Source organism: Aulonocara sp. 'chitande type north' Nkhata Bay, linkage group LG19 (assembly GCF_057382095.1).
Source record: "Aulonocara sp. 'chitande type north' Nkhata Bay isolate Kocher_YH1m ecotype deep benthic linkage group LG19, A_spYH_male_GT1.1, whole genome shotgun sequence".
NCBI lineage: Eukaryota > Metazoa > Chordata > Actinopteri > Cichliformes > Cichlidae > Aulonocara > Aulonocara sp. 'chitande type north' Nkhata Bay.
In genome coordinates, this window is record NC_141362.1 from 19,121,022 (window position 1) to 19,147,910 (window position 26,889).

The window sequence follows — 26,889 nt, forward strand, 5'->3', positions numbered from 1 at the left end:
TACTCTGAATGATTTTATTCATGAGTTTATTTTCAAAAGAACAACCTAAACAACTTTATCATTAAAGTAGCTCTCTTCTGCTTTGCTAATTGTTCTGTGCCATGCAAAAGTTTCAACCCACCAATCATATCTTTTATATTTTGTTTCCAAGGAGACAGACTTTCTTTTTTCATTTTCAAGTTTTTCATTTGGACATTGGCTGCTTTTTCACTCTGTGAAACTCACTCATTATTTTCAGTCCAATCCTTGTTCTTGACCATTTTCAGATCAGTATTTTACATAAATCATTCAAGCATAAAAATGGCACCTAATTTAAAGGCTGAAACTAGTCTTGTTTACAAATAACGGACATCTTGACAAAGAACCAATTTTAAATTCTGTCTTTGTACGCTTTGAGACTGTCAGCCTGTCACAAAAGCAGATTTTGTTCCCATTTCTTTACCTGAATCTATGAAAATTGCCAAAGGAAATGCAGTTGGACAAAGATAAAATAGTGTTTTTGCACCAACAAGGTGATTTCCAAAAACCTGTTTGCTTACAATTAGCATATTTTATGGTGTGCAGTTCATTTTAAAAAAATCAAACAAAATTGCCAGCTCTTCCTTTACCTACAGTCTTAAAAAATATATTTGCAGCAGATGAACAGTGTCAGAAAGTGATGTCTTTAATAAATGGGGGGGGGGGTTATCCAGCAAAGATCTAACACAGGCCCTGAGGGAGAGCTCTTCTGTTTATTCAGTTCACTGAAGCCTCATCAATAGAAGGATGGCTGTCAAGGAGCCATTCTTAAGGCACAGGCAGAAAAGGCTGTGGTATGCCAAATTAAACAAGAACTAAACTGAAAATCAGTGGGAACAGGTGCTGTGGAGCGATGTCATACACTGACATCCTTAGAGTCCAAACCTCAACATTACTGGAGCAGTGTGGTATCATCTAGGCAGCAACATCAAAAGAAGAGCTTTGAATTAATTCATTATATCAGTCCTGGCGTTCCATATTCAAGTTGCCTGGATAACTATTCCTGAATACTACTTATAAGAAATTACAATAAGAGAGCTCTGGTTGTTGAAGAACAAAGGTGGTCATAGGAAATATTTGAAGCTTGATAGAATTGTATGGGTTAAAATCATTCTTTCAGAAAGTTTTTTTTTTCTTCTTCATTTGGATCTCTGATGTTAAAGAGCGGTGATTTCACTAATTTGATAATGTTAAGGGCACCGCTTTAACTGTGAAAACAAGCCCACCTACCTGCTCTTCCAACCTTAATGACGGGCTGCAACAAGCCTGAGTCTAACATTATACCCCATATATGGAAAATATGGGGTAAAATTCCCACTTTTAAGCAGAAGCTGAGCAGTCATAATTGTGTCAGTAAGCATAAAATCAAACTTGTGATCAGCACGTGGATTGAATTTTATATTTATGGTTTTGCTGTAGTATATAAAAGGGTGATTAAAATGAAGTGAAAGAGATAGTAACCACAGAGAGAAAATACGACAAAGAAGTAGAGGTGATCATTCAAAAGGAAACACAAAATTACCTCAAAACCAAATTAAAATATAATAAAAAATAATAACAAAAACCGATGTCCAAGGAGATTATGGTGTTTTGAAATTACATCCAAAACATAAATGCATTTATACTTGTGTTATAGCCTTATAACATAATAGTGTCACATGACGGAGAGCTGTTACCTTACTCACATGATTAGCCCCGCCCCAGAGCACTCTGATTGGCTCCCGTAGAAGACGATGCCAACTGTTTTGCCCCCCGACATTAAATATAACTGGAGTGCCGCTGAGGATTTGAGTGTAGTCGGTTGTTGCCCCCTTCCTCGTCTAACAACGCAAAGAAAAGGTAATAAAATATGTTTTTGTCTTCCTTTAAAACTTCTAGGACTGAGCGGTGTGTCTTAATAGCTTTAACTCACTCCGAGTGTTTTTTTAAAAGTCCATGTTTTGCGAAGCTTGTTGTGCTACTGATGGCTAGTTAGCTTCCCAGAATTATCAGGTGAGACGTTTACGTGTTTGTTGCCACCTCGGTAAACATAGCTGAAATCTAGAAGAGGATCTGAATATTTTTCCCTACTGTCATCCATCCAGGAATCCCACAGAAAGCGAGGAGATGTGTCGGTCCGTCCTATTCGCCCTGCTTGGTCTGACAGCCGGACTCGTTATTGGGTTTCCCACCCAGGAAGAGGAAAACAGTGGCGGAAAACACTGGGTGCTTATTGTGGCTGGCTCCAACGGCTGGTACAACTACAGGCACCAGGTGAAACTGCGACCACCGTGCGAGCTGTGCATGACTCGATAGTTTTCTCTCATGGTTTTTGATAAGCACCGCTTTAAGCTCTGATAAGCTAACTTCCCCTCCCTAATGCATGTTTTCCAAGTGCTCCTCCCGCTGCTTAAAAGGCTGCATACTGTGATAATGTGGAACTGACCTCCGAATCTTTTGCTCTCCTGCTCGCTCAGGCCGATGCTTGCCATGCCTACCAGATTGTCCACAGGAATGGCATCCCCGACGAGCAGATTGTGGTCATGATGTACGATGATTTGGCTGAAAATGAACAGTGAGTTGGCACTTTTGTTTCTCTGCTTGTTCATACTTCTTCTTTCCTTAAAATGTTTGACACAAACTCATCCTAATTTTAGTAGCTGTTGACCTTAGTAGGCTATTAACTATTAGTAAGATATAGCACACAAAAACTCAATCTTAAGCCAGAAAAGGCTGTTTGTAGGCCCTGTTACATCTGACTCAAATTCAAGAGTCTCTGCTGTCATTATGCATCCATAACAAAAGTCTAGCTTTACTATCTCACATGATGCATTACATTTACATAACAGATAAATATACTGACACGTGTATCTGCTGTGTTTGTGTATATATACATACAAATACACGTATACACAAGAATATTGTACGTTAGCACTGAATATGAGATATTATAAACTACTTGTATATAAATATGTGTAATGTATATATCTTAGGGTGGATTTGAAAAAATAGGATAATGCACTTTACATGAGTTACTAAATATATAACGTATAAATGTATCCATATATTCCTGAGGAGCATAAACATGTGGAATTGAGCAGGAGAATATATCACAGTAGGGTTATAAAGTCATTTGACAGCTATGTTCAGCAAGAAGCCTGAAATAATCTTCAAGTCTCTGTGTGAGGATAGCTTTGAAGCACCTTCAGAGTCTTTGTGGATTTCCCCTTCACTCTTTGCACAGTGAGTAGGCTAAAGATGAGCCGGAGATTGTGAGGATGCATCTATAGAAGTTGTTAAGCAGGTTTTTGGAGGAGTCTGGCTTAGGAAAGGCACTCTGTGATGGTGACTCCTAGGAACCTAAAGCTGGAGACTTTCCCCAGCTCTCTATGGTGTCAAACTGTGAATCTCCTCCCTGTAAAGACTGACTAACACTGTTTCATCAGGATCACAAAAGACAAAGACAAAGACAAAAAGTAACTGCTGACAATCCAGTTGTTTGCTAAATTACCTTAAATGGCCTTCAGCTTTGGTGACTGACTGACATAAACAAACAAATCAGAGCAACCATTGTAGACACTGAACAACAGGATTTGTTTTTTAATGAATGAATTCTTGATGTTTAAAAATGCTCAGAAGATTAAATTACTCTTGGATCTACTTTTTCAAAAAATAAAAATAGTTGTATTGTCAGTCATTACTTTTTTGTCTTTGTCTTTTTTGATTCTGATGGAACATCTTTAGTCTATCTCATGGAAAACTAACAGTCTGCTGGCATCATCTTTGGAGATAGTGGTGGGTTTCAGGGTTTTCACAGGAATTTCCCAATCAGATCAAAAAGCTGCATTGGCATTCCTCCTGTCACTGTGTTGCAGGGCCCTGCATCGCTCAGAAAAACATGTTGAGTGAATGAGTCGTGCTGAGAGGAGTCACGAGGAAGGTGCTTCCATAGAAATAGTCTCGGAGTTATGTTACTGGCAGAGGAGGGGTAATGTAAGGAGATGTGTTGGTTGCGGGAATCACAATGGCAGTTACATAGTGGGACGCGATGTAAAACCCAGCTTTAGCAGTGATTTGATAGAGTTGGCCTGTGCTACTTAAATTTCAGTTAGCTGTTACTTTAATTAGAGATACTTTAATATATTAGCAGCTGTTTACAACAAAGACTTTTCACTGTGTTTTGCTTGAAGTTTACCGGGCAGTCAATCGAGTCATTCTTTCAGGTTCATTTCAGACATTTAGTAAAGTTTTTGATAGAACTTTCTGATAAAATGGGAGACATATGTTCCTTATTTTTTTGGTTATTTTGGATCATAACCCATGTGTAGACATGTTTATTCAAGTTGACAGGCACGATGCACGCTGAGTAATGCTGTTATTGTTAACTGTTCCCACACCTTAAAATGTTCCATGAATGTCAGTCTGCTTTGTTTTTTGAGAGTTTGAGAGACATTATGCAATATGGGATTTAAAAAAAAATAAAAATAAAAAATTTTAATATCCGTGTCACGCGCTTGTATCACTGCCATTGTAATCACAGACTGAGCATCTGGTTAATAAATATCTAGCTACAGAATTGTAAAAAAGAAAGACAAACTGTACGTATCTGTGCGCAGATATGTATACCATAACATTTCACTATAAATGTTATTCATTGATTTATTTTAACACCTGTGGTGTCATATTGTTTTGTGGCTCTGTCACCAGATGAGTGAATCATTGTTATCCATCTGTTTCCCTTTTATCTCACAAAGTGTTTTATCAGCTATTTGCACTTCCTTCTGTGTGTCTGAATCATGTTTTTCTTCCAGGAATCCTACCCCTGGGATACTGATCAATAGACCAAATGGCAGTGATGTGTACAAGGGAGTTCCTAAAGACTACATCGGGGAAGTGAGTGCTTCAGTGCATTTCTATAAAAGATCAACTGATTTCAATATTTTCCAGACGATTGTTTGAAGAGGCTTCTCTGCTGAAAGCAAACTTTGTGGGTTGATGTGTCTGTTATTGCAGGATGTTACCCCAGAAAACTTCCTGGCAGTGTTGAAGGGTGATGCCTCAAAAGTCAAAGGTGGCTCTGGAAAAGTGCTGAAGAGGTAAGTGGTTAAAAAAAGACAGGAAGTAACGAGCGCGTGGCCAAACAACAATAAATCTGGTTTATATACTTTTTTTTTTTTGTCCCTGTTAACTTTGTTCTCATTTTCCTGGCAGTGGACCCAATGATCATGTGTTTGTTTACTTCACCGATCACGGAGCACCTGGTATTCTGGCATTTCCCGCCGATGAGGTGAGTACCTTTTTGTTTTTTTTAACTTCCTGGCACTGCAACAACCACAGACAGGTTACACCAGATTCACAAAGAGCCTTATTGCTTCACAATCACTTTGATATGTCTGGGTTGGGTTTTTTTTTGTTTTTTTTGTTTTTTGCAATTTGGTGAAATATCTAATTATTAGATGGAATATTATGAAAAGATAGCAGTCGCCGCATTGAGGTCAAACACAAATGGTTAACACAATTTGAACATTAACATTATCATTGCAATCAGCATTGTTAGTGTTTAACTTGTCAAACCAGGAAGACATCCTCACCAAGTAAACTAACCGTGTTTTGGGACCTTACATATCTCCTAATTTGCTGATAAATCAGTTTTTATGTTTGCAGTGCATGCCATCACGGTGCTCTAAGAAACACTAGTGTATAATTGTGGTTAATGCAAATTTGTCACCTCTCTGTCTGCAGCTCCATGTTGAAGACCTTCAAGCAGCCATTACATACATGCACGACAACAAGAAATACAAAAAGGTGATGTTTGATATGTACCGTACAAGTGTGGGCACGTCCCGCAGTCTAAAATTCAGTTGATAAAGTGTTGATGTAGCTGTGCTGATGTGTAAGGTCATAACATTTGTGTTTGGTCCACACACACACACATAGATGGTGTTCTACATTGAAGCATGTGAGTCGGGGTCAATGATGAACCACCTGCCTACTGACGTTGATGGTGAGTTGAACTTTATCAGCAGAATTACTTTCCTGTAAAAAAAAAAAAAAAATGATGAACCAGCATCAAGTGATGAGAGCGAAACTGATGCTGGTCTATGCTTTTGATGGGATCAGACTAGGATCATGTGATTTTTATTTTTCATGTTTTAATTTTTTTTTTTTTTTTTTTTTTAAATCAGCCCTGCGTTACGCTACGTGTTATGTTGACTAGACAGATGTCAGGTCCGTGGTTTGAGGACTTCTGCTTTTGACTTTTAGTCTTTTGTAAGAATCCATTAAATGCTGAGGTCAGCTGCCCAGCTTGTGGTCATCTTTAAGCACAGTTACTGTGTCGGACATCAAGTGATAAACAGAACCGGACCTGCACATGACATTGATCAAGATTCTTCTTTGATTGTTTTCAATTAATGTCTGTTTTTGATGTGTCCAAGTGTAAAGCAGTTACTGAAATTTGTGTTTAGATCTTCAGTTACAACCTTCAAATTTTTCTGAGGCTGTTGAACAGATTAGCGAGCGACCTTTAGATCTGCCTAGTGTAAAACTAAAGTCTCCTAACATGAGAATCTCTGTGTATTCTTCAGTGTATGCCACCACAGCAGCCAACGCTGAGGAGTCCTCTTATGCCTGCTACTATGATGAGAAACGGGACACCTACCTGGGTGACTGGTACAGCGTGAATTGGATGGAGGACTCTGATGTGGTGTGTGATTATCTTCCTCATTTGTGTCCAAATCACAGCTTCTAATATTTATTCATTTTTGAAAAATATTTTAAAAAGAAAAATGTAATTGTTGTCTGTTATATTGTGACTCTGAACTTCAGAGTATCTTGTGTGGTGGCTTTAACACATCTTATAATGTTTAGACTTCAGGCTGCAGGGAGAGGTGCACATCGGATTATGGTGTAGATGTAGATTTAATCCAGAAACATGAATCCACTGAGAGAATGAAAAAGGAAGAAACGGTTAACGTCTAAGATTGGCAGGAAAAGGAAGTGATAAACGTCTCCAAACGTAGCAGCAGAACTTTTGTCTTTAACCAGCCCCGAGTACTTTGCATAAGTGTGTAACAGTAGAACAGAAACCTGACCATGAGACAGTCAAACTGCCACACATTATTTTACGGAACGAATTCACTGACTCTTCATGTGACTGTTATTTTGGAAGCATTTTATCACATTCACTTTTTTTTTTTTTCTGTCTTTGTGCATCCAGGAGGATCTGAGAAAAGAAACATTGCTACAGCAGTTTAAGATTGTGAAGAACCACACAGACACGAGCCACGTCCAGCAGTACGGAAACAAGGTTAGAGCAAGAAGGCTGTGCAAACTGTGAACGAAATGCTTCAATGAGCACTTGTCAGTTCTAGACTAAAGAAATTTGAGGGGGAAGTAGTGTTTCGTTTAAAGTTGGAATGACTTGCAGAATGTGTTCATGTATGTGAGTGAAAAAAAAACAAAGTTTGTTTCCTCCTTCTATTTTAACGCTTGTACATCTTTCTCTACAGACTTTGGCCCACATGAAAGTTATACAGTTTCAGGGTAATCACAAAGCAGACAGTCCAGCTCCGATGAACCTGCCACCAATTACAAACCTGGATCTGACCCCGAGCCCTGACGTTCCTCTGGCCATCCTGAAGAGGAAGATGATGGCCTCCAATGACATCAGTGTGGCACGGGGCTTGCTCATGGAGATCAGTGCCCACCTCAAGGTAAAGACTGACAAAGCTTTCTAATGTTTGTGGCAGTGTGCCAGTACACTGAAAATCCATTTGATGACAATTTACCATTAAAGAGTGTGTGAACCTTTGTCTGTGTAGCTCAGGGACATTATGGCCGACACTATGCGCAAAGTGGTCGAGAGAGTCGTCGGCAATACGTTCAAAGCCAATGACATGGTAAACAGCAGAGCTGACCTCTCCCAGCATCAGTGCTACAAGGCGGCAGTGAAGCACTTCAAACACAACTGCTTCAACTGGAGCAAACCTGAGGTAGAGCCACACACTATGAGTCTTTCAGCTCCTTTTTAACAGACCCGAGACATCCCATTGCAGTTTACAGAGTGTCTGTGATTCATATAAAGCCATTAATAAATGAGTCACCATTGTGGCCACATTTCAAGCTTACAGTAGAATTTCGCTCTCATGCCTGGACTCTGGTTCTCCTTGTAAAGGGGAAGTGCCAGACCAGTTTCACATGCTATTCATCAGCAGGTATCGTACTCGCATTCATCAGCTCTTTTGCATTCAGCTGACTCTAATCCAGACACTCTGAGAATAAGCTTGAACTCCCACTCACAGTTCTATGAAAGCCATATTAAAAGCATCACACAGTAAGCATATTGCCCACTGTGATCTTTGATTATTTAGGTTCAGGATAAAGGAAAATGGAGGAAAAAATATATAAATAATAAGGTAAATTAAAAGTAATATCACTCAATAAAGTAATAAATGATGAAAGAAAATCACATGACTAAGATATTGGATTGACTTGCTGAATAATACTGAGAAATATGTTAATTACGTGTAAAAAAAAAAAAAAAAAAAAAAATCAGTATTAGTTGGATTTTTAAAACAGAATTGAGCAGTAAATGTTGTTTCTCTGTTCATCGTGGTTGTCACACCATCTGGCAGTGAATGATCAGAAATACTTCAATTCAATTCAGTTTAATTTATGTATTGCCAAATCCCAACAGCATTTGCCTCAAGGCGCTTATTATAAGGGAAAGACGTCACCAGAATACAAAGTTACAATCAGTAACTTCCGTAACACTAATTGTCATCTCAGTGACTGGGAAAGCCCTTAATCACATGATTTAAACTCAGTATTTTCCCCAGGTGCTTTCATGCAGCTGTGTGCTTTTATTCTGAAAATCTTCTTTTGTTTTCTCTGGACAGTTTCTGATGTTTCTGACGTAGAGCCACACACTATGAGTCTTTCAGCTCCTTTTTAACAGACCCGGGACATCCCATTGCAGTTTACAGAGTGTCTGTGATTCATATAAAGCCATTAATAAATGAGTCACCATTGTGGCCACATTTCAAGCTTATAGTAGAATTTCGTTCTCATGCCTGGACTCTGGTTCTCCTTGTAAAGGGGAAGTGCCAGACCAGTTTCACATGCTATTCATCAGCAGGTATCGTACTCGCATTCATCTGCTCTTTTGCATTCAGCTGACTCTAATCCAGACACTCTGAGAATAAGCTTGAATCTCAGTGACTGGGAAAGCCCTTAATCACATGATTTAAACTCAGTATTTTCCCAGGTGCTTTCATGCAGCTGTGTGCTTTTATTCTGAAAATCTTCTTTTGTTTTCTCTGGACAGTTTCTGACGTTTAAGGGCATCAGATAAAAAAAGAAAAAAAGAGGAAGCTGGTGAACATTTGAAGATTCGTGTAAAACACAGCTTGTGGTGACGTTTCTGACGTGTGACGATTTGATTTCTTTGCAGTACGAATACGCACTCAGACATCTGTATGCGCTGGTGAACCTTTGTGAGGGAGGATATCCTGCAGAGAGGTATAGACCACTTCTCATTTAATGTAACGAGTTACCTGAGTTTCTGTTGTCTTTGGGGTTTTTTTTCTCTGTAATTCAGTGTCAGTCATCTGATTAGGGGTGTGTGTGTGTGTGTGTACTTGTTTTCATGACATCTTAGGACAATTTTATGATAACACACTCACAAAATGAGGACGCTCAGAAAAATGAGGACATTTTTGAGGTCCTCATTTTTCTGAGCCTTCTAAAGTGTTCTAGAGGCTCCCAACATGCTCCCAAACCAAAAATCTCGAAAGTCCTGAAACATCACAATTTTATGAAAAAGTGTGTTTAAGTGTGTTTAGCGTTTTTGCTCACTTTCAGTTTCGCCGCCTACTGGCCAGTTTTGGAACTTAACACACTTTAAACACACTTTCAGTGACGTCACTCTGCGAGTCCTCATATTGTAGGTGTGTCAGACACAATAACACATTTGACCCAGGTTATACCCTTCTGGGGCTTAGCGGACACATGCGTGGACAGCACCTTTTAGTTCTTATGTCCAAAGTCGTATTCAATGTTGAAATGGAGGTGAACTTTATTTCAATCATTCGTGGAATAGTAACAGATGAATTTTGAGGCTTCTGAAAATTGTTCGTTCAAACCTTGCCAATTAAACAATCATTCTAACACACATCAAAAACTTTTCACATTTTTATACATATTAAGGTGAGCTATAAGCAAGGGTAACAACAGTTAAATCAGGCAAATCTTGACAAAAATGAAGGTCTTTAGATTCAGTTATCAGTACCTGCACAGCTTGGTTTCTTTTGTTGTTGACAAAATGTATCGAAATATAAAGTTTCAACATTTGTCTAATTATATTACTATTAATTAATGAGTCTTACTTCTCAAGATCAATGCACAAATTGTCTGACCTTCACTATGCAGAATGATGTGTGTGCAGATTTTGACCCTTGAAGAGTTTATATTAATCTACATTAATATAATTGCATCTGCAATCTGCAGTTGAACTTGGAGATTCCTGCCGCTGTCATCTGATTCAGTATGATCATCAGGCTCAGTCTCGACTCTGTGTATCTACAAGAATTGATGAAAAAAGTCAACACTTTATTAATTATATTTTAAATTCAACTTACCTTATACTTTTTACAATATAGTATAAAATGCATATTGTTTCTTTAAAAACTAATAACACACTATTAAAAACTGCAGAATGCACAATTCCAGCTTCATTTAGTAATTCAATTAGTAAATAAAAGTGAGTAATTAAGTCACTTAATTAACTAAGCAACTGTAAATGTCACAGAAGTACAATTCAATTTAAATTCAATTTTATTTATATAGCACCAAATCACAAAAAAAGTCGCCTCAAGGCGCTTCATAGATACAGAGAAAAACCCAACAATCATATGACCACCTATGAGCAAGCGCTTTGGCGACAGTGGGAAGGAAAAACTCCCTTTTAACAGGAAGAAACCTCTGGCAGAACCAGGCTCAGGGAGGGGCGGCCATCTGTTGCGACTGGTTGGGGTGAGAGAAGGAAAACAGGATGAAAGACATGCTGTGGAAGAGAGACAGAGGTTAATAACAGATATGATTCAATGCAGAGAGGTCTATTAACACATACTGAGTGAGAAAGGTGACTGGAAAGGAAAAACTCAATGCATCATGGGAATCCCCGGCTGCCTACGTCTATTGCAGCATAACTAAGGGAGGATTCAGGGTCACCTGGTCCAGCCCTAACTATATGCTTCAGCTAAAAGGAACGTTTTAAGCCTAATCTTGAAAGTAGAGATAGTGTCTGTCTCCCGAATCCAAACTGGAAGCTGGTTCCACAGAAAAGGGGCCTGAAAACTGAAGGCTCTGCCTCCCATTCTACTTTTAAATACTCTAGGAACAACAAGTAAGCCTGCAGTGTGAGAGCGAAGTGCTCTAATAGGGTGATATGGTACTACAAGGTCATTAAGATAAGATGGGGCCTGATTATTTAAGACCTTGTATGTGAGGAGTAGAATTTTGAATTTAATTCTGGATTTAACAGGAAGCCAATGAAGGGAAGCCAAAACAGGAGAAATCTGCTCTCTTTCTAGTCCCTGTCAGTACTCTTGCTGCAGCATTTTGGATTAGCTGAAGGCTTTTCAGGGAGTTTTTAGGACATTCTGATAATAATGAATTACAGTAGTCCAGCCTGGAAGTAACAAATGCATGAACTAGTTTTTCAGCGTCACTAAGAGACAGGATATTTCTAACTTTAGAGATGTTGCACAAATGAAAGAAAGCAGTCTTACATATTTGTTTAATATGTGCATTGAAGGACATGTCTTGGTCAAAAATGACTCCAAGGTTCCTCACAGTATAACTGGAGGCCAAGGTAATGCCATCCAGAGTAAGAATCTGGTTAGATACCATATTTCTAAGATTTTCAGGGCCGAGTACAATAACCTCAGTTTGATCTGAATTAAGAAGCAGAAAGTTAGCGGCCATCCAGGTCTTTATGTCTTTAAGACATTCCTGCACTTTAACTAATTGGTGTGTGTTATCTGGCTTCATGGACAGATAGAGCTGGGTGTCATCTGCATAGCAGTGAAAATGTATGCTATGTCTTCTAATGATACTGCCTAGGGGAAGCATGTATAATGTAAACAGAATTGGTCCTAGCACTGAACCCTGTGGAACTCCATAATTGACCTTAGTGGGTGAAGAGGACTCTCCATTTACATGAACAAATTGTAGTCTATTAGACAGATATGATACAAACCACTGGAGTGCAGTACCTGTAATATCTACAGCATGCTCTAATCGCTCTAATAGGATATTATGGTCAACAGTATCGAACGCTGCACTAAGGCCTAGCAGGACAAGCACAGAGATGAGTCCACTGTCAGAGGCCATAAGAAGATCATTTGTAACCTTCGCTAAAGCGGTTTCTGTGCTGTGATGAACTCTGAAACCTGACTGAAACTCTTCAAATAAGCCATTCCTCTGCAGATGATCTGTTAGCTGTTTGACAACTACTCTTTCAAGGATTTTTGATATGAAAGGAAGGTTGGAGATTGGCCTATAATTAGCTAAGACTGCTGGGTCTAGAGATGGCTTTTTGAGTAAAGGTTTAACTACAGCCAGCTTGAAGGCCTGTGGTACATAGCCGATTATTAGAGATAGGTTGATCATATTTAAGATTGAAGCATTAATTAATGGCAGGACTTCTTTGAGCAGTTTTGTAGGAATGGGGTCTAAAAGACACGGAGGATTGGAGGAAGTAATTATAGAAGTTAACTCAGAAAGATCAATTGGAGAAAAAGAGTCTAACTTAACATCAACGGTACTAAAAGTAGCTGTAGATAATGTTACATCTGTGGGATGATTATTGGTAATTTTTTTCTCTAATGATAAGAATTTTATTTGTGAAGAAGTTCATGAAGTCATTACTAATTAACGATGGTTGGCTCAAAAGAGCTCTGACTGTTTGTCAGCCTGGCTACAGTGCTGAAGAGAAACCTGGGGTTGTTCTTATTGTCTTCAATCAGTGACAAATAGTAAGATGTTCTGGCTTTGCGGGGGGCTTTCTTATAAATCAGCAAAATATTTCTCCAATTATGATGATCCTCTAAATTTGTGACACGCCATTTCCTCTCCAGCTTACGAGTCATCTGCTTTAGGCTACGTGTTTGAGAATTATACCACAGAGTCAGGTACTTCTGATCTGAGACCTTAGTTTTCACAGGAGCTACAGTATCCAGAGTCATATGTAGTGAGGAGGTAAAATTATTATTAACAAGATAATTGACCTCTGTTGGGGTAGCGTTCAGATAGCTGCTCTGCTCTGTGTTGGTACAGGTCATTGAAGATGATAACAGTGGGTGGATTACATTCTTAAACATAGTTACAGCGCTTTCAGAAAGACATCTGTGATAAAGTCTACTCTCCACTGCTGTGTAATCAATTATTGTAAATGTAAATGTTATCAGGAAATGATCAGACAGGAGAGGGTTTTCAGGAAACACTGTTAAATGTTCAGTTTCTATGCCATATGTTAAAAACAAGATCTAGAGTGTGATTAAAGTGGTGGGTGGGTTCTTTTACATGTTGAGAGAAGCCAATTGAGTCTAATAACAGATTAAATGCCATGTTGAGGCTGTCATTCTTAGCATCTACATGGATGTTAAAATCACCCACAATAATTATTTTATCTGAGCTGAGCACTAAATCAGATAAAAAGTCTGAGAAACTCTGTGTAAGGCCCAGGTGGACAATTAGATGATAACAAATAAGACTGGTTTCTAAAATTTTTCAGCTGGGGTGGACAATGCTAAGCATCAGGCTTTCAAATGAATTAAAAGTCTGTCTTGGTCTTTCATTAATTAATAGGCTGGTGTGAACAATTGCTGCCACACCACCCCCTCGGCCTGTGCTTCGAGGTTTCTGGTAGTTAGAATGACTCGGGGGTGTTGATTCATTTAAACTAACATAATCATCCTGCTAAAACCAGGTTTCTGTAAGGCAGAGTAAATCGATTTGTTGATCAATTATTAAGTCATGTACTAACAGAGACTTGGAGGAGAGAGACCTAATATTTAATAATCCACATTTCACTGTTTTACTCTTTAGTTAGGATGTGGATACTGTATTGTTCTTTCTTTGTAATTGTTTATGTTTAAGTTGTTTGTTGCTGGTTTTTAGTTTGTTTTTTGTCTTTTTGGAAGCTGACACAGTCTCTATGGAGATGGGTTTTTGGGGGGGTAGCAGGAGGAGAGAAGCTGCAGAGAGGCGTGTAAGACTGCAACTCTGCTTCCTGGTCCCAACTCTGGATAGTCATATTATGGGGGTTTAATTAATTTGTCCATATTTCTAGAAATGAGAGCTGCCGTCTCTCCTTATAAGACCAGGTTTCCTCCAGAAGGTTTGCCAATTATCTATGAAGCCCACATCGTTTCTGGGACACCACTCAGACAGCCAGCAATTTAAGGAGAACATGCGGCTAAACATGTCACTCTTGGTCTGATTGGGGAGGGGACCAGAGAAAACTACAGAGTCCCACATTGTTTTGGCAAAGTTACACACCGATTCAATATTGATTTTAGTGACCTCCGATTGGCGTAACCGGGTGTCATTACTGCCGACGTGAATTATGATTTTACTGAATTTACGTTTACCCTTAGCCAGCAGTTTTAAATTTCCTTCAATGTCGCCTGCTCTGGCCCCTGGAAGACAATTGACTATGGTTTCCGGTGTCTCTAGCTTCACATGTCTGAGAACAGAATTGCCAATTACCAGAGTTTGACCCCCGACGGGTGTGTCGCCGAGTGGGGAAAAACGGTTAGACATATGTATGAATTTGAGGAGTGGACCCAAAATGCTGACACAAAGGAACGTGAAAGAAAATCATACATGATTCCAAACATTTTTTACAAATAAATAACTGAAAAGTGGGGTGTGCGCAATTATTCAGCCCCCTGAGTCAATACTTTGTAGAACCACCTTTTGCTGCAATTGGATTCCATTAAAATTGATTTGTGTCACGGCTGGGAAGGCGAGCCGTGTGGTGTGGAGGAAGGAGGACCCAAGATGCAAGCAGTGGATGAAAATGCTAGTGAAGTTTATTTACAAGGTGTAGTGGCAAACAAGCAGTGGGGCATGACAAATAACTGAAGACACCTAAACTGGGAAGAACTAAAATAACAGACCTGGGTGCATACGACAAAGGGATGCGCGGCAGCCGCCGAGCAGGACACCGAGTAACAGGCAGGAGAACACACAGGGCTTAAATACACACACCAGTAATCAGGGGATGAGAGACAGGAGGGCAACACGGCTGGGAGGAATCAGAGCTGACGGGACAGGGGAAACGTAAACTGAACACACTCACATCAGACAGAGACCTTCACAATAAAACAGGAAACTCAGACACGGGGAACCAAACAAGACACAGAACTAAACAGACAGATTCACAAACAGACGGGGTGACAGCATAGACAGAGACACAGACTCAAAGGCAGACCAAATATAACACATAGAACTCAAACAATAATAATCATCATCATCATCATAATAATAAACTAAAAGCGCTGGGTCACCGACCCAGGACCATGACAATTTGTGTTTGTGGCAGTAATGTGACAAAATGTGGAAAAGAGGGACGAATACTTTTGCAAGCCACTGCAAGTACACAGAGAGATAATGAGGGGATGAGGAACAGCTGGGACAAGGGGAAACAAAACTAGACTCACTGCATTTAGGACAAAGACTTTCCCAATAAAACAGACATCACAAGGGTAATCTAATAAACAAATGAACTTAGCAAACCTAAAGAACTTATAAATAAACATCGACATCTAAACAAACTAAAACTTAAAACGCTGGGTCAACAGACCCAGGAAAGTGACAGTAAAATCATTTATTATACACATTATACTTATTTTCTTAAATTGCTTATCTATTATCTGTATTTTAACTTGGGGGTCTAGGGGTGCTGCATGTTTATGATAACACACTGACAATATCAGGACAATTTTAGCCTTACTCTATCAGTGAACAGCATGCCCATGCTAACTTAAACTAGACCAGCAAGCTAACCCCATGTGTATTAAGTGTTACTTCAGAATAGGAACCAAACAAATTAACGGAACGAAATGAACTGTAACAGCAGTTTGCAAAACATTGTGACAGTTCTCAAGTGTTCCTACCTCAAATCCAGCACGTGTTGCTGTGTTTTTGTTGTTAAATGGACGAGGAGAGACCGTGGCTGGTGAGAGGATGCAGCATTTCGTCAGTGGAGCATAGAACGACGTCTCTGATTGGTCAAAAAGTGAGTAAAGATGCATCTGATTGTTCGAAAGCGTCAACCAAAGAGCTGCTGGTCACGGCAAGATACAAACTCGCCGGAGCTCTGCGTGAACGGCACATCCGGGACCTTCAGCACTCAGGAGAGATTTATCTTGAGGTATGTATTTACCTTTGATATCCATGCGTCGACGAAAGCTCCGCGAGGTAAAGTTGTATGTTTAACAAGCTAATTAAGGTTAGTTAAACGGAATTAAAACAATACACAACCGATTTGAACAAATTGAAAGTGGTGAATGATGATAAATGCTAAAAAATTACTTAAGATTTATCTTTAACAATAGATATTAGAAGTTAAATTTAACTGTTTTTAAATTCCCACCGGAGTTAAAGGGACCTGCGGCCTTGCATGTGCTCTGCATCTTCAACTGCAGAGACAGTCAGTCTAAGCTCAGTGTAGCTAACTGCAACACACTTTTTTTTTCAACACAAGATATGCTTGGGGGGATTTAAATGATAATATTAATGTTTTCTTATTCAGCACAAATCAATAATATTATAGTTATTTGCTCACGGTCTGGGTCTCTGGCCCAGCGTTTCTGATGTTATTCTAAGGTTTTTGAGTTTCTTATGTTTAATGGCGGGTTAGTTGAGTTTGGCTTAACGTTATTAATATCGTTTTAAGGAGTTTATGTTAGGGCTGTATATTACCACGTTTGTATTTTCATGCCATGTTTCCTGTTTTATTTTGAAAGAGTCTGTTGCGTTCAGTTCATTAATCTCACTTCCCTGTTGTGTCAATAGAATCATTTGTGCAAGCTACTACCCTGCTGTCCCTCTGTCGTGTCTCAACCTCCAACAGGAAAGTAGAAGTCCTCATATGGTAGGACCAGTGATTGTAGTGTGTGTTACACTGTCCTCATATTGTTTTAAGCTGTGAAGGACAGGAGTGTGTTTCAGTTGCCTTCCTCATGTGGTAGGACCAACAACTCTAGTGTGTGTTACACTGTCCTCATATCGTTGGGTAGCAGAACCGTACAGTGTTAAGTTTCTATAGAATCTGGTATAAGGAAGTCAGATCCTTCTGTAATAATATTCACTGATACAAATATGATCTGTAGTTAATTAAATAGTCGGGATTTATACTAGAGAATGTTTCTGACGTTATATTGTTGTCTTTTGTTGCAGACACCAGGTGCCGAGGTCCTGTCTCAACCTCCTTCAGACCAATTGGTGAGTGACACACCCACTTCATTCTTCCAACAGGTTACACATTATTTTTTTGTATTTGGCATCAAGTATATGTGTCAGTTGGGCCTAGTGCATAAATGAAATGCACTTTAATTGTACTAAAACAATCAGTTTTAGTCGAAGTTAACCAAAACCAACATTAGCATTAGGATAAAGTAATTGTCTATACCATTTGTTAGTCCAAACTTTCCCTTAAAGCATCAGCTTGATATTTATTCTGACAAAATTTGATATTTTTGTCGTTTTACACATGTTTTTGTCAAAATAAGCTCCCGCTGATCAGTTTACATGATTTAATTTCTGGGGAAATAGATGGCTGTACATCAGTGTTGGGTTTAGAGCTTTTATTGACAACAGCAGGAGAAGTTAGAAGTCAGGAATGTGAACTCTACATGTGTTCAGTCGTCATGTCCTCATATTGTTTTAAGCTGTGAAGGACAGGAGTGTGTTTAAGTAGAAGTCCTCATATGGTAGGACCAGTGATTGTAGTGTGTGTGTTACACTGTCCTCATATTGTTTTAAGCTGTGAAGGACAGGAGTGTGTTTCAGTTGCCTTCCTCATGTGGTAGGACCAACAACTCTAGTGTGTGTTACACTGTCCTCATATCGTTGGGTAGCAGAACCGTACAGTGTTAAGTTTCTATAGAATCTGGTATAAGGAAGTCAGATCCTTCTGTAATAATATTCACTGATACAAATATGATCTGTAGTTAATTAAATAGTCGGGATTTATACTAGAGAATGTTTCTGACGTTATATTGTTGTCTTTTGTTGCAGACACCAGGTGCCGAGGTCCTGTCTCAACCTCCTTCAGACCAATTGGTGAGTGACACACCCACTTCATTCTTCCAACAGGTGAAGATGGATGTTGCAGACAGGACATATCCTAACTTTTGCAGCCGTTACGATAATAACGCGCTGTTTGCACGATGAGCACAGCTTCCAAGCTCCCCTAAATTGACCGTGCGCTTCGTGTTGTGTGTGCGTGAGTCTGTGCATTTAGTGGCGTCTGTGCAGAAATGACTAGTAAGACAAGGCTGCAAACTATTCTCACAGACTTCAAGTGTGCACTTGAATCCAAAACGATCTCTCTCTCTCCCTCCGGCTCTGTTGAGATGCCACTGGGAGAGTAACGACTGCCCCTCCCCCCCTCTGCTCTGCAAACACGTGGCTGCTTTTGCACCCCTCCCCCCTCTGCTCAACAAACACGTGGCTGTTTTTGCACCCCTCCCCCTCTGCTCTGCAAACACGTGGCTGTTTTTGCACCCCTCCCCCTCTGCTCTGCAAACACGTGGCTGTTTTTGCACCCCTCCCCCTCTGCTCTGCAAACACGTGGCTGCTTTTGCACCCCTCCCCCCTCTGCTCAACAAACACGTGGCTGCTTTTGCACCCCTCCCCCTCTGCTCTGCAAACACGTGGCTGTTTTTGCACCCCTCCCCCTCTGCTCTGCAAACACGTGGCTGTTTTTGCACCCCTCCCCCTCTGCTCTGCAAACACGTGGCTGCTTTTGCACCCCTCCCCTCTCTGCTGAGGGCAAAAACAAGGCTCATGTGCAAAGTGAAGCAAAATAACATTGACAGAGGTTCAGAGAAAGGAGAAAAAAACGGAGCAGGCTCCCGTTGTTCACTTCAAGGAGGCGGCTCTACGGGCCGTTTTGTTTGTGACCGACACACACAGTATATATATATATTCTCAATCACATTCACACCACTCTCTTATATCAGTTCCACTACATCAAGACTATTTTATGGTGGTCAGCTGTTTTATTGTCATGTATTTTGCATAGTAAGATAACCATGTCCTCCATTCAAAAGCACTGAAAATGTCTATGGTGGTGCTGTACCTAATATTGTGCTCATTTGATCCAAAACCTATTTTTCCTTTATTTTGAAGGCTGAGGCTTAGATCCATTAGGTATTCACGAGAAAGGCATTATCGCATGTCAGGATTACAGTATATCGAAAATATGTGATTATAATGGGAGTCAATGGGGCCCAAACGGATACAAGGGTAAAAGGAGGTAGTACATATGTGAATCTTCTTTACTATACACCACACCATAGAGGGGATCATTGAATTTCAAAAATAATCCTAAAACACACATCCTGGCCAAGTTTCATGCAACTAGTCTTTAAAATGACTGATATATTGAGAATCAAAAATCCAAAGTTACCCAAGCGGGTCCCTTTTTTCGCTAGGGTAAAACGAGGGTTAAATAGTCGGGATTTATACTAGAGAATGTTTCTGACGTTATATTGTTGTCTTTTGTTGCAGACACCAAGTGCCGAGGTCCTGCCTCAACCTCCTTCAGACCAGTTGGTGAGTGACACACCCACTTCATTCTTCCAACAGGTTACACATTATTTTTTTGTATTTGGCATCAAGTATATGTGTCAGTTGGGCCTAGTGCATAAATGAAATGCACTTTAATTGTACTAAAACAATCAGTTTTAGTCGAAGTTAACCAAAACCAACATTAGCATTAGGATAAAGTAATTGTCTATACCATTTGTTAGTCCAAACTTTCCCTTAAAGCATCAGCTTGATCTTTATTCTGACAAAATTTGATATTTTTGTCGTTTTACACATGTTTTTGTCAAAATAAGCTCCCGCTGATCAGTTTACATGATTTAATTTCTGGGGAAATAGATGGCTGTACATCAGTGTTGGGTTTAGAGCTTTTATTGACAACAGCAGGAGAAGTTAGAGGTCAGGAATGTGAACTCTACATGTGTTCAGTCGTCATGTCCTCATATTGTTTTAAGCTGTGAAGGACAGGAGTGTGTTTAAGTAGAAGTCCTCATATGGTAGGACCAGTGATTGTAGTGTGTGTGTTACACTGTCCTCATATTGTTTTAAGCTGTGAAGGACAGGAGTGTGTTTCAGTTGCCTTCCTCATGTGGTAGGACCAACAACTCTAGTGTGTGTTACAATGTCCTCATATCGTTGGGTAGCAGAACCGTACAGTGTTAAGTTTCTATAGAATCTGGTATAAGGAAGTCAGATCCTTCTGTAATAATATTCACTGATACAAATATGATCTGTAGTTAATTAAATAGTCGGGATTTATACTAGAGAATGTTTCTGACGTTATATTGTTGTCTTTTGTTGCAGACACCAGGTGCCGAGGTCCTGCCTCAACCTCCTTCAGACCAATTGGTGAGTGACACACCCACTTCATTCTTCCAACAGGTTACACATTATTTTTTTGTATTTGGCATCAAGTATATGTGTCAGTTGGGCCTAGTGCATAAATGAAATGCACTTTAATTGTACTAAAACAATCAGTTTTAGTCGAAGTTAACCAAAACCAACATTAGCATTAGGATAAAGTAATTGTCTATACCATTTGTTAGTCCAAACTTTCCCTTAAAGCATCAGCTTGATCTTTATTCTGACAAAATTTGATATTTTTGTCGTTTTACACATGTTTTTGTCAAAATAAGCTCCCGCTGATCAGTTTACATGATTTAATTTCTGGGGAAATAGATGGCTGTACATCAGTGTTGGGTTTAGAGCTTTTATTGACAACAGCAGGAGAAGTTAGAAGTCAGGAATGTGAACTCTACATGTGTTCAGTCGTCATGTCCTCATATTGTTTTAAGCTGTGAAGGACAGGAGTGTGTTTAAGTAGAAGTCCTCATATGGTAGGACCAGTGATTGTAGTGTGTGTGTTACACTGTCCTCATATTGTTTTAAGCTGTGAAGGACAGGAGTGTGTTTAAGTAGAAGTCCTCATATGGTAGGACCAGTGATTGTAGTGTGTGTGTTACACTGTCCTCATATTGTTTTAAGCTGTGAAGGACAGGAGTGTGTTTCAGTTGCCTTCCTCATGTGGTAGGACCAACAACTCTAGTGTGTGTTACAATGTCCTCATATCGTTGGGTAGCAGAACCGTACAGTGTTAAGTTTCTATAGAATCTGGTATAAGGAAGTCAGATCCTTCTGTAATAATATTCACTGATACAAATATGATCTGTAGTTAATTAAATAGTCGGGATTTATACTAGAGAATGTTTCTGACGTTATATTGTTGTCTTTTGTTGCAGACACCAGGTGCCGAGGTCCTGCCTCAACCTCCTTCAGACCAATTGGTGAGTGACACACCCACTTCATTCTTCCAACAGGTTACACATTATTTTTTTGTATTTGGCATCAAGTATATGTGTCAATTGGGCCTAGTGCATAAATGAAATGCACTTTAATTGTACTAAAACAATCAGTTTTAGTCGAAGTTAACCAAAACCAACATTAGCATTAGGATAAAGTAATTGTCTATACCATTTGTTAGTCCAAACTTTCCCTTAAAGCATCAGCTTGATCTTTATTCTGACAAAATTTGATATTTTTGTCGTTTTACACATGTTTTTGTCAAAATAAGCTCCCGCTGATCAGTTTACATGATTTAATTTCTGGGGAAATAGATGGCTGTACATCAGTGTTGGGTTTAGAGCTTTTATTGACAACAGCAGGAGAAGTTAGAGGTCAGGAATGTGAACTCTACATGTGTTCAGTCGTCATGTCCTCATATTGTTTTAAGCTGTGAAGGACAGGAGTGTGTTTAAGTAGAAGTCCTCATATGGTAGGACCAGTGATTGTAGTGTGTGTGTTACACTGTCCTCATATTGTTTTAAGCTGTGAAGGACAGGAGTGTGTTTCAGTTGCCTTCCTCATGTGGTAGGACCAACAACTCTAGTGTGTGTTACAATGTCCTCATATCGTTGGGTAGCAGAACCGTACAGTGTTAAGTTTCTATAGAATCTGGTATAAGGAAGTCAGATCCTTCTGTAATAATATTCACTGATACAAATATGATCTGTAGTTAATTAAATAGTCGGGATTTATACTAGAGAATGTTTCTGACGTTATATTGTTGTCTTTTGTTGCAGACACCAAGTGCCGAGGTCCTGTCTCAACCTCCTTCAGACCAATTGGTGAGTGACACACCCACTTCATTCTTCCAACAGGTTACACATTATTTTTTTGTATTTGGCATCAAGTATATGTGTCAGTTGGGCCTAGTGCATAAATTAAGTGCCCTTTGATTATATTAAAATAATCAGTTTGATTGAAAGTTTCCCATATTCAACATTAGCATTACTTGTTTGTGAACATCTTAGGAGAAAGAAATTGGCATATCATTTGTTAGTCCTAACTTTCCCTTTAAAGCATCAGCTTGATCTTTATTCCTACTAAATTTGATATTTCTGTGTTACATTGTCCTCAGATTGTTTTAAGCTGTGAAGGACATGAATTTGTTTTTTTGTTTTTAGCCTTTCTCAATTGGTAGAACCAACAACTCTAGTTTGTGTTACATTGAAACTGAACAGCAGGGATGTTTGTCATGAAGATAATAACACTCTATCCGATTTCAAACAATCACACTGTGATGAGTATTATTAGTAGATTATGTTCACATGTAAAATATTCATATCAAATGGTAAATATCCTATATTTATATAGCGCTTTACTAGTCCCTAAGGACCCCAAAGCGCTTTACACATCCAGTCATCCACCCATTCACACAGACATTCACACACTGGTGATGGCAGCTACATTGTAGCCACAGCCACCCTGGGGCGCACTGACAGAGGCGAGGCTGCCGGACACTGGTGCCACCGGGCCCTCTGACCACCACCAGTAGGCAACAGGTGAAGTGTCTTTCCCAAGGACACAACGACCGAGACTGTCGGAGCTGGGGCTCGAACCGGCAACCTTCTGATTACAACTCTTGAGCCACGATCGCCCCTTAGCCCCTTAATGTAGAATTACACACTGCCCAACGCTGACTTTGCCTACAATGCAGAGAAAAAAGCAAACAGACCTATTGCATGCATTGATTCTCATATTTCACTGTTACTTTTCAAAGGCTCAAGGACCAAGTATTCCGGGGGTTCCAAGCCACACGCTTTACTCAGCTGCCCTGGACAACATGAAGGGCACCTCTGCCTCAATCACCCTGGACAACAAAAACATTAGCAACACTTCACCAAGAAGGGGTAAAGGCACCAAAATACAAAATGTTTTAGGTTAATATACTTGTGATCAAAGAACAAGTTTGTTTTCAGACATGACACTATTCAGAGCTTTTATCATAAATCATTTCATCTTATTTGATTCCCAGCAGAACACAGCACTTCAAATGGTTCATTCCAAGCATCCTTAAAGGAGCAATAAGCAATATCTTTTCACTGCTAGGTGTGCTGTTTTGCACTGCCTGTGAACCAAACCAAAGTCTATGGCTGGAGATCAACACAGAGAGAGGGATTGTGACTTCATGCTGTACTCAGATGTAATTACACCTCTAGTTCTTCACATAGTCATTTTTAATTCCTTCAACCTAAGTATGATGAATTGTGCTTATTGCTCCTTTAAAGTGCTCCAGTAGAAAGCAAGGTTTAAGAACATTTTGTATTCACATTATAAACTAGAATATTTTCTATCTTTTCTTGCATTCACATTAAGATATTTTCTTTTGTTTCCATTTATGACAGCTGGGACGGTGAGAAGCAAGTGGACAAATGATGAAGTGAAGGTTGCTGAGCGGCATGTTTCACTTCATAAAAAGCTGCAAAGTACCAGGTAAAAAGGAATGTGACTGCTGCCTCCAAGCAGAGCCGGCAGCTCTGAAAGGCAGAGACTGGGTTGTCATAAGGTACTACAGCCACAACAGGATCATAGCATTAAAAGAAAGATGCAAGAAAAAAAGAAACAAGCAAGAGAGATACTTTGTTACTTCCACAGTTATGTCAGTATTGCAGTTTTCTGTATTGCATTGTTCTTACTCATAAATCTGTGGTTTATGCTGGGTGCTTTTTGCAATTAAATGATAAAAAAGGCAGATAATGTTCCACGTTTTTATTCACATGAACATTCACTACAAAATGAATTAATGCATTACAATATCAAGACTTAAAAAGTAGACTGACCACATTTGACCCATGTCTTTTTTTTTTTTAAAAGTCTTTACACAGCTCAGATTTACTGTTTTATTAACACATAAATGTCTGATATTTCTGTCAGAAGTTACCCAACTGATGAGCATTACTATTGTGCATCCATGTCTATTATATTGTAATCTCAAAAGGAGCCAAGCTAAAAATGCAGAACCTACCGTTACCTGGTCCTTATAAGTCATGTATACTTGAAAATTATGTGTTTCCATGGGCTTCACAATTCACCTAAACATGAAATATCTGTGTGTGACCTTATGGTACTCATAAGTCACATAAACCTGACAGTGTCCTCACAAGTAGCATTAAATTCAGGTTTGACCAAAATTTAGCCCTAGCCAAAATCTCAACAGATGGGTGTGTTCCTGGAAGCATGGGTCAAATTTTTTGAGATCCCCATGCCTCTAGGACCTTCGGAAAGGCACGTTCCCATTTGTCACATTTTTGTCATACGTACTGATATATCACGAAAACACGTATGTGTGTGTGTGTGTGTGTGTGTGTGTGTGTGTGTGTGTGTGTGTGTGTGTGTGTGTGTGTGTGTGTGTGTGTGGATTCAAGCTGATCTTAACTCAGATTTTAGTCGATTTGTTTCTTGTAAATAGAAGTAGCTATACACTAGTACAAAACCTTTGCACCATTTAAATGTGGCTTTTTGTTTGTTTGTTTATGACTCTCCTGTCTGTTAACAGTGGGTTTTGCTGTGTTTTTGTCAAGGGGAAAGCTGTTTGAATAAATCATCTTGGTCTCTAGGAACATATGAAGTGAATTTTTCACATCAGTCCTTAAAAATAACATTTTTGACAGATAATCAATAGCTGATAATCAGTCATATTTCTTACTGAAAAGTGATAAAGACACTCTTTTTTTTTTTTTTCTTGTGGATATATATATGTATGTATGTATGTATGTATGTATGTATGTATTTATTATTATTATAATTTTTTTTTTTTTTTTTTTTTTGGTGATCTAATACTAAGGTAATCTTGTTTTGTTGTCTCTCCGCAGCATCCAGCAGGCCATGGACACCGTGTGTGGCCACTAAAAGGATTTCTGTGAAACCATCAAAGCCTCTGGTTCTTCCGCTTGAGAAGCTGCGAAAACTGAGCTTCTCTTTGCACCACTTGGGAATCAGTTGGATGTGGAGCTGACCTTATTGTCTTATGAGCACACTATAAATTTTAAAGTTGTTTTTGATTTTACTGATTTTTCTTTTATGATGACTTCACAGTGAAGAGCGTGCAAGACTTTTTATTGCTACCCGTTTTGTTTTTAGAACAAAATACACAATTATAATATGGACTGCAAATAAAATTGTTTGCTAAGCTTTATTTGTGGTATTGCCAAGGGCAGACCACTAAACAATGAATGTTAAGCCTCAAGAGACTTTTTTTGTGACACTGCTGGGAATAAAATCCGATGGAGCCAAGGTGACATGCTTTCTGGATGATATTTCTAATAGCTGCTGTTTACTGTTTCAGCAGCTAACCTCAGAAGGATTTCTTTTCCAGATAATTCTGCATTTCCTATGATCAGAAACCTTTAAGTTTGCACACCACTGTGTGATAGATACATAAATGCACCCATATCCTCTGGCTGTGAACTGCTGTGAGCTTTAACAGGATTTTGGACTCCCTGTGATCTTGATTTTTAAAAGCTGATAGTTTATTACAGGATACCAATGAGCCCGAGAGCAGGTCTATATTTACAGAAACAGAACAGAGACTGTGGGGTCATCAGAGATCAGGTGAAGGGCTTGAGATTGATCAATTAAAAACAAACTTGTTTATACTACAGCATTGGGGCTATTAGTGTCATTGATTTATGTAAATTCCTTTAAAAACATTTTAAAGGAATTTCCTCATTTTCCACTGCAGAAAGAAATCTAAATAAAGTAAAAATGCACTCACTAAGCATTGCTAATACTGGCTTTGACTCTTTTTTTTTTTTTTTTTTTTTTTTTTTTTTTTTTTGCCTTCAGAGCTGTTTTAATTCTTCATGGCACAGATTTATTAAGGTAGTGGAAGCAAACTTCAGAGACTTTGGTCCATATTGTCATGATAAAATCACATAGTTGCTGCAGATGTCGGCTGCACACCTGTAATGCAAATCTGTTGTTCTAAAATGTCCCAAAGATTCTCTGTTGGATTGAGATATAGTGACTGTGGACGCCATTTGAGTAAACTGTTTTCAAGGAACCAGTTTCAGATGAAACTGGTTTATGACATGTTACCCTGCTGGAAGCAGCTATCACAAGATGGGTAAACACTGTGCTGAACTGGTACTAAGAGGGCCAAAGATTGCTGAGAAAAACTCCCTCACACCACGACCAGAAGGCTAAACTGTCAGTTCAAGGCAGAATGGATCAGCTTTCATGTTCACGCCAAATTCTGACCTTGCCATC

The 26,889-nt window shown here is 39.2% G+C and overlaps 1 protein-coding gene and 1 long non-coding RNA gene across 2 annotated transcripts; both read left to right on the forward strand.

The window, feature by feature from the left end:
- Window positions 1-1,717: 1,717 nt before the first annotated feature.
- Window positions 1,718-26,408, forward strand: lgmn (legumain). Its single transcript, XM_086273952.1, has 14 exons — window positions 1,718-1,857; window positions 2,103-2,271; window positions 2,475-2,572; window positions 4,809-4,890; window positions 5,011-5,093; window positions 5,209-5,284; window positions 5,740-5,802; window positions 5,935-6,001; window positions 6,585-6,703; window positions 7,217-7,306; window positions 7,509-7,712; window positions 7,821-7,991; window positions 9,452-9,519; window positions 25,494-26,408. Exons 2-14 carry the CDS (start codon window positions 2,125-2,127, stop codon window positions 25,528-25,530), a joined length of 1,305 nt encoding a protein of 434 aa, XP_086130078.1. The 5' UTR covers window positions 1,718-1,857; window positions 2,103-2,124; the 3' UTR covers window positions 25,531-26,408.
- LOC147306823 (uncharacterized) lies at window positions 22,421-25,487 on the forward strand. The gene is made up of 3 exons (XR_015126326.1): window positions 22,421-22,466; window positions 23,402-23,531; window positions 24,027-25,487. It is a non-coding gene; the product is annotated as an uncharacterized LOC147306823 (long non-coding RNA).
- Window positions 26,409-26,889: the final 481 nt, after the last annotated feature.

Bases quoted from the DNA above. Each gene is read 5' to 3' on its own strand.
- lgmn (XM_086273952.1), top strand. From the start codon at position 2,125: ATGTGTCGGTCCGTCCTATTCGCCCTGCTTGGTCTGACAGCCGGACTC. The intron at 5,094-5,208 runs GTAAGTGGTTAA...TTTTCCTGGCAG, and splicing joins TCTGGAAAAGTGCTGAAGAG to TGGACCCAATGATCATGTGT. The intron at 6,002-6,584 runs GTGAGTTGAACT...TGTATTCTTCAG, and splicing joins CCTGCCTACTGACGTTGATG to TGTATGCCACCACAGCAGCC.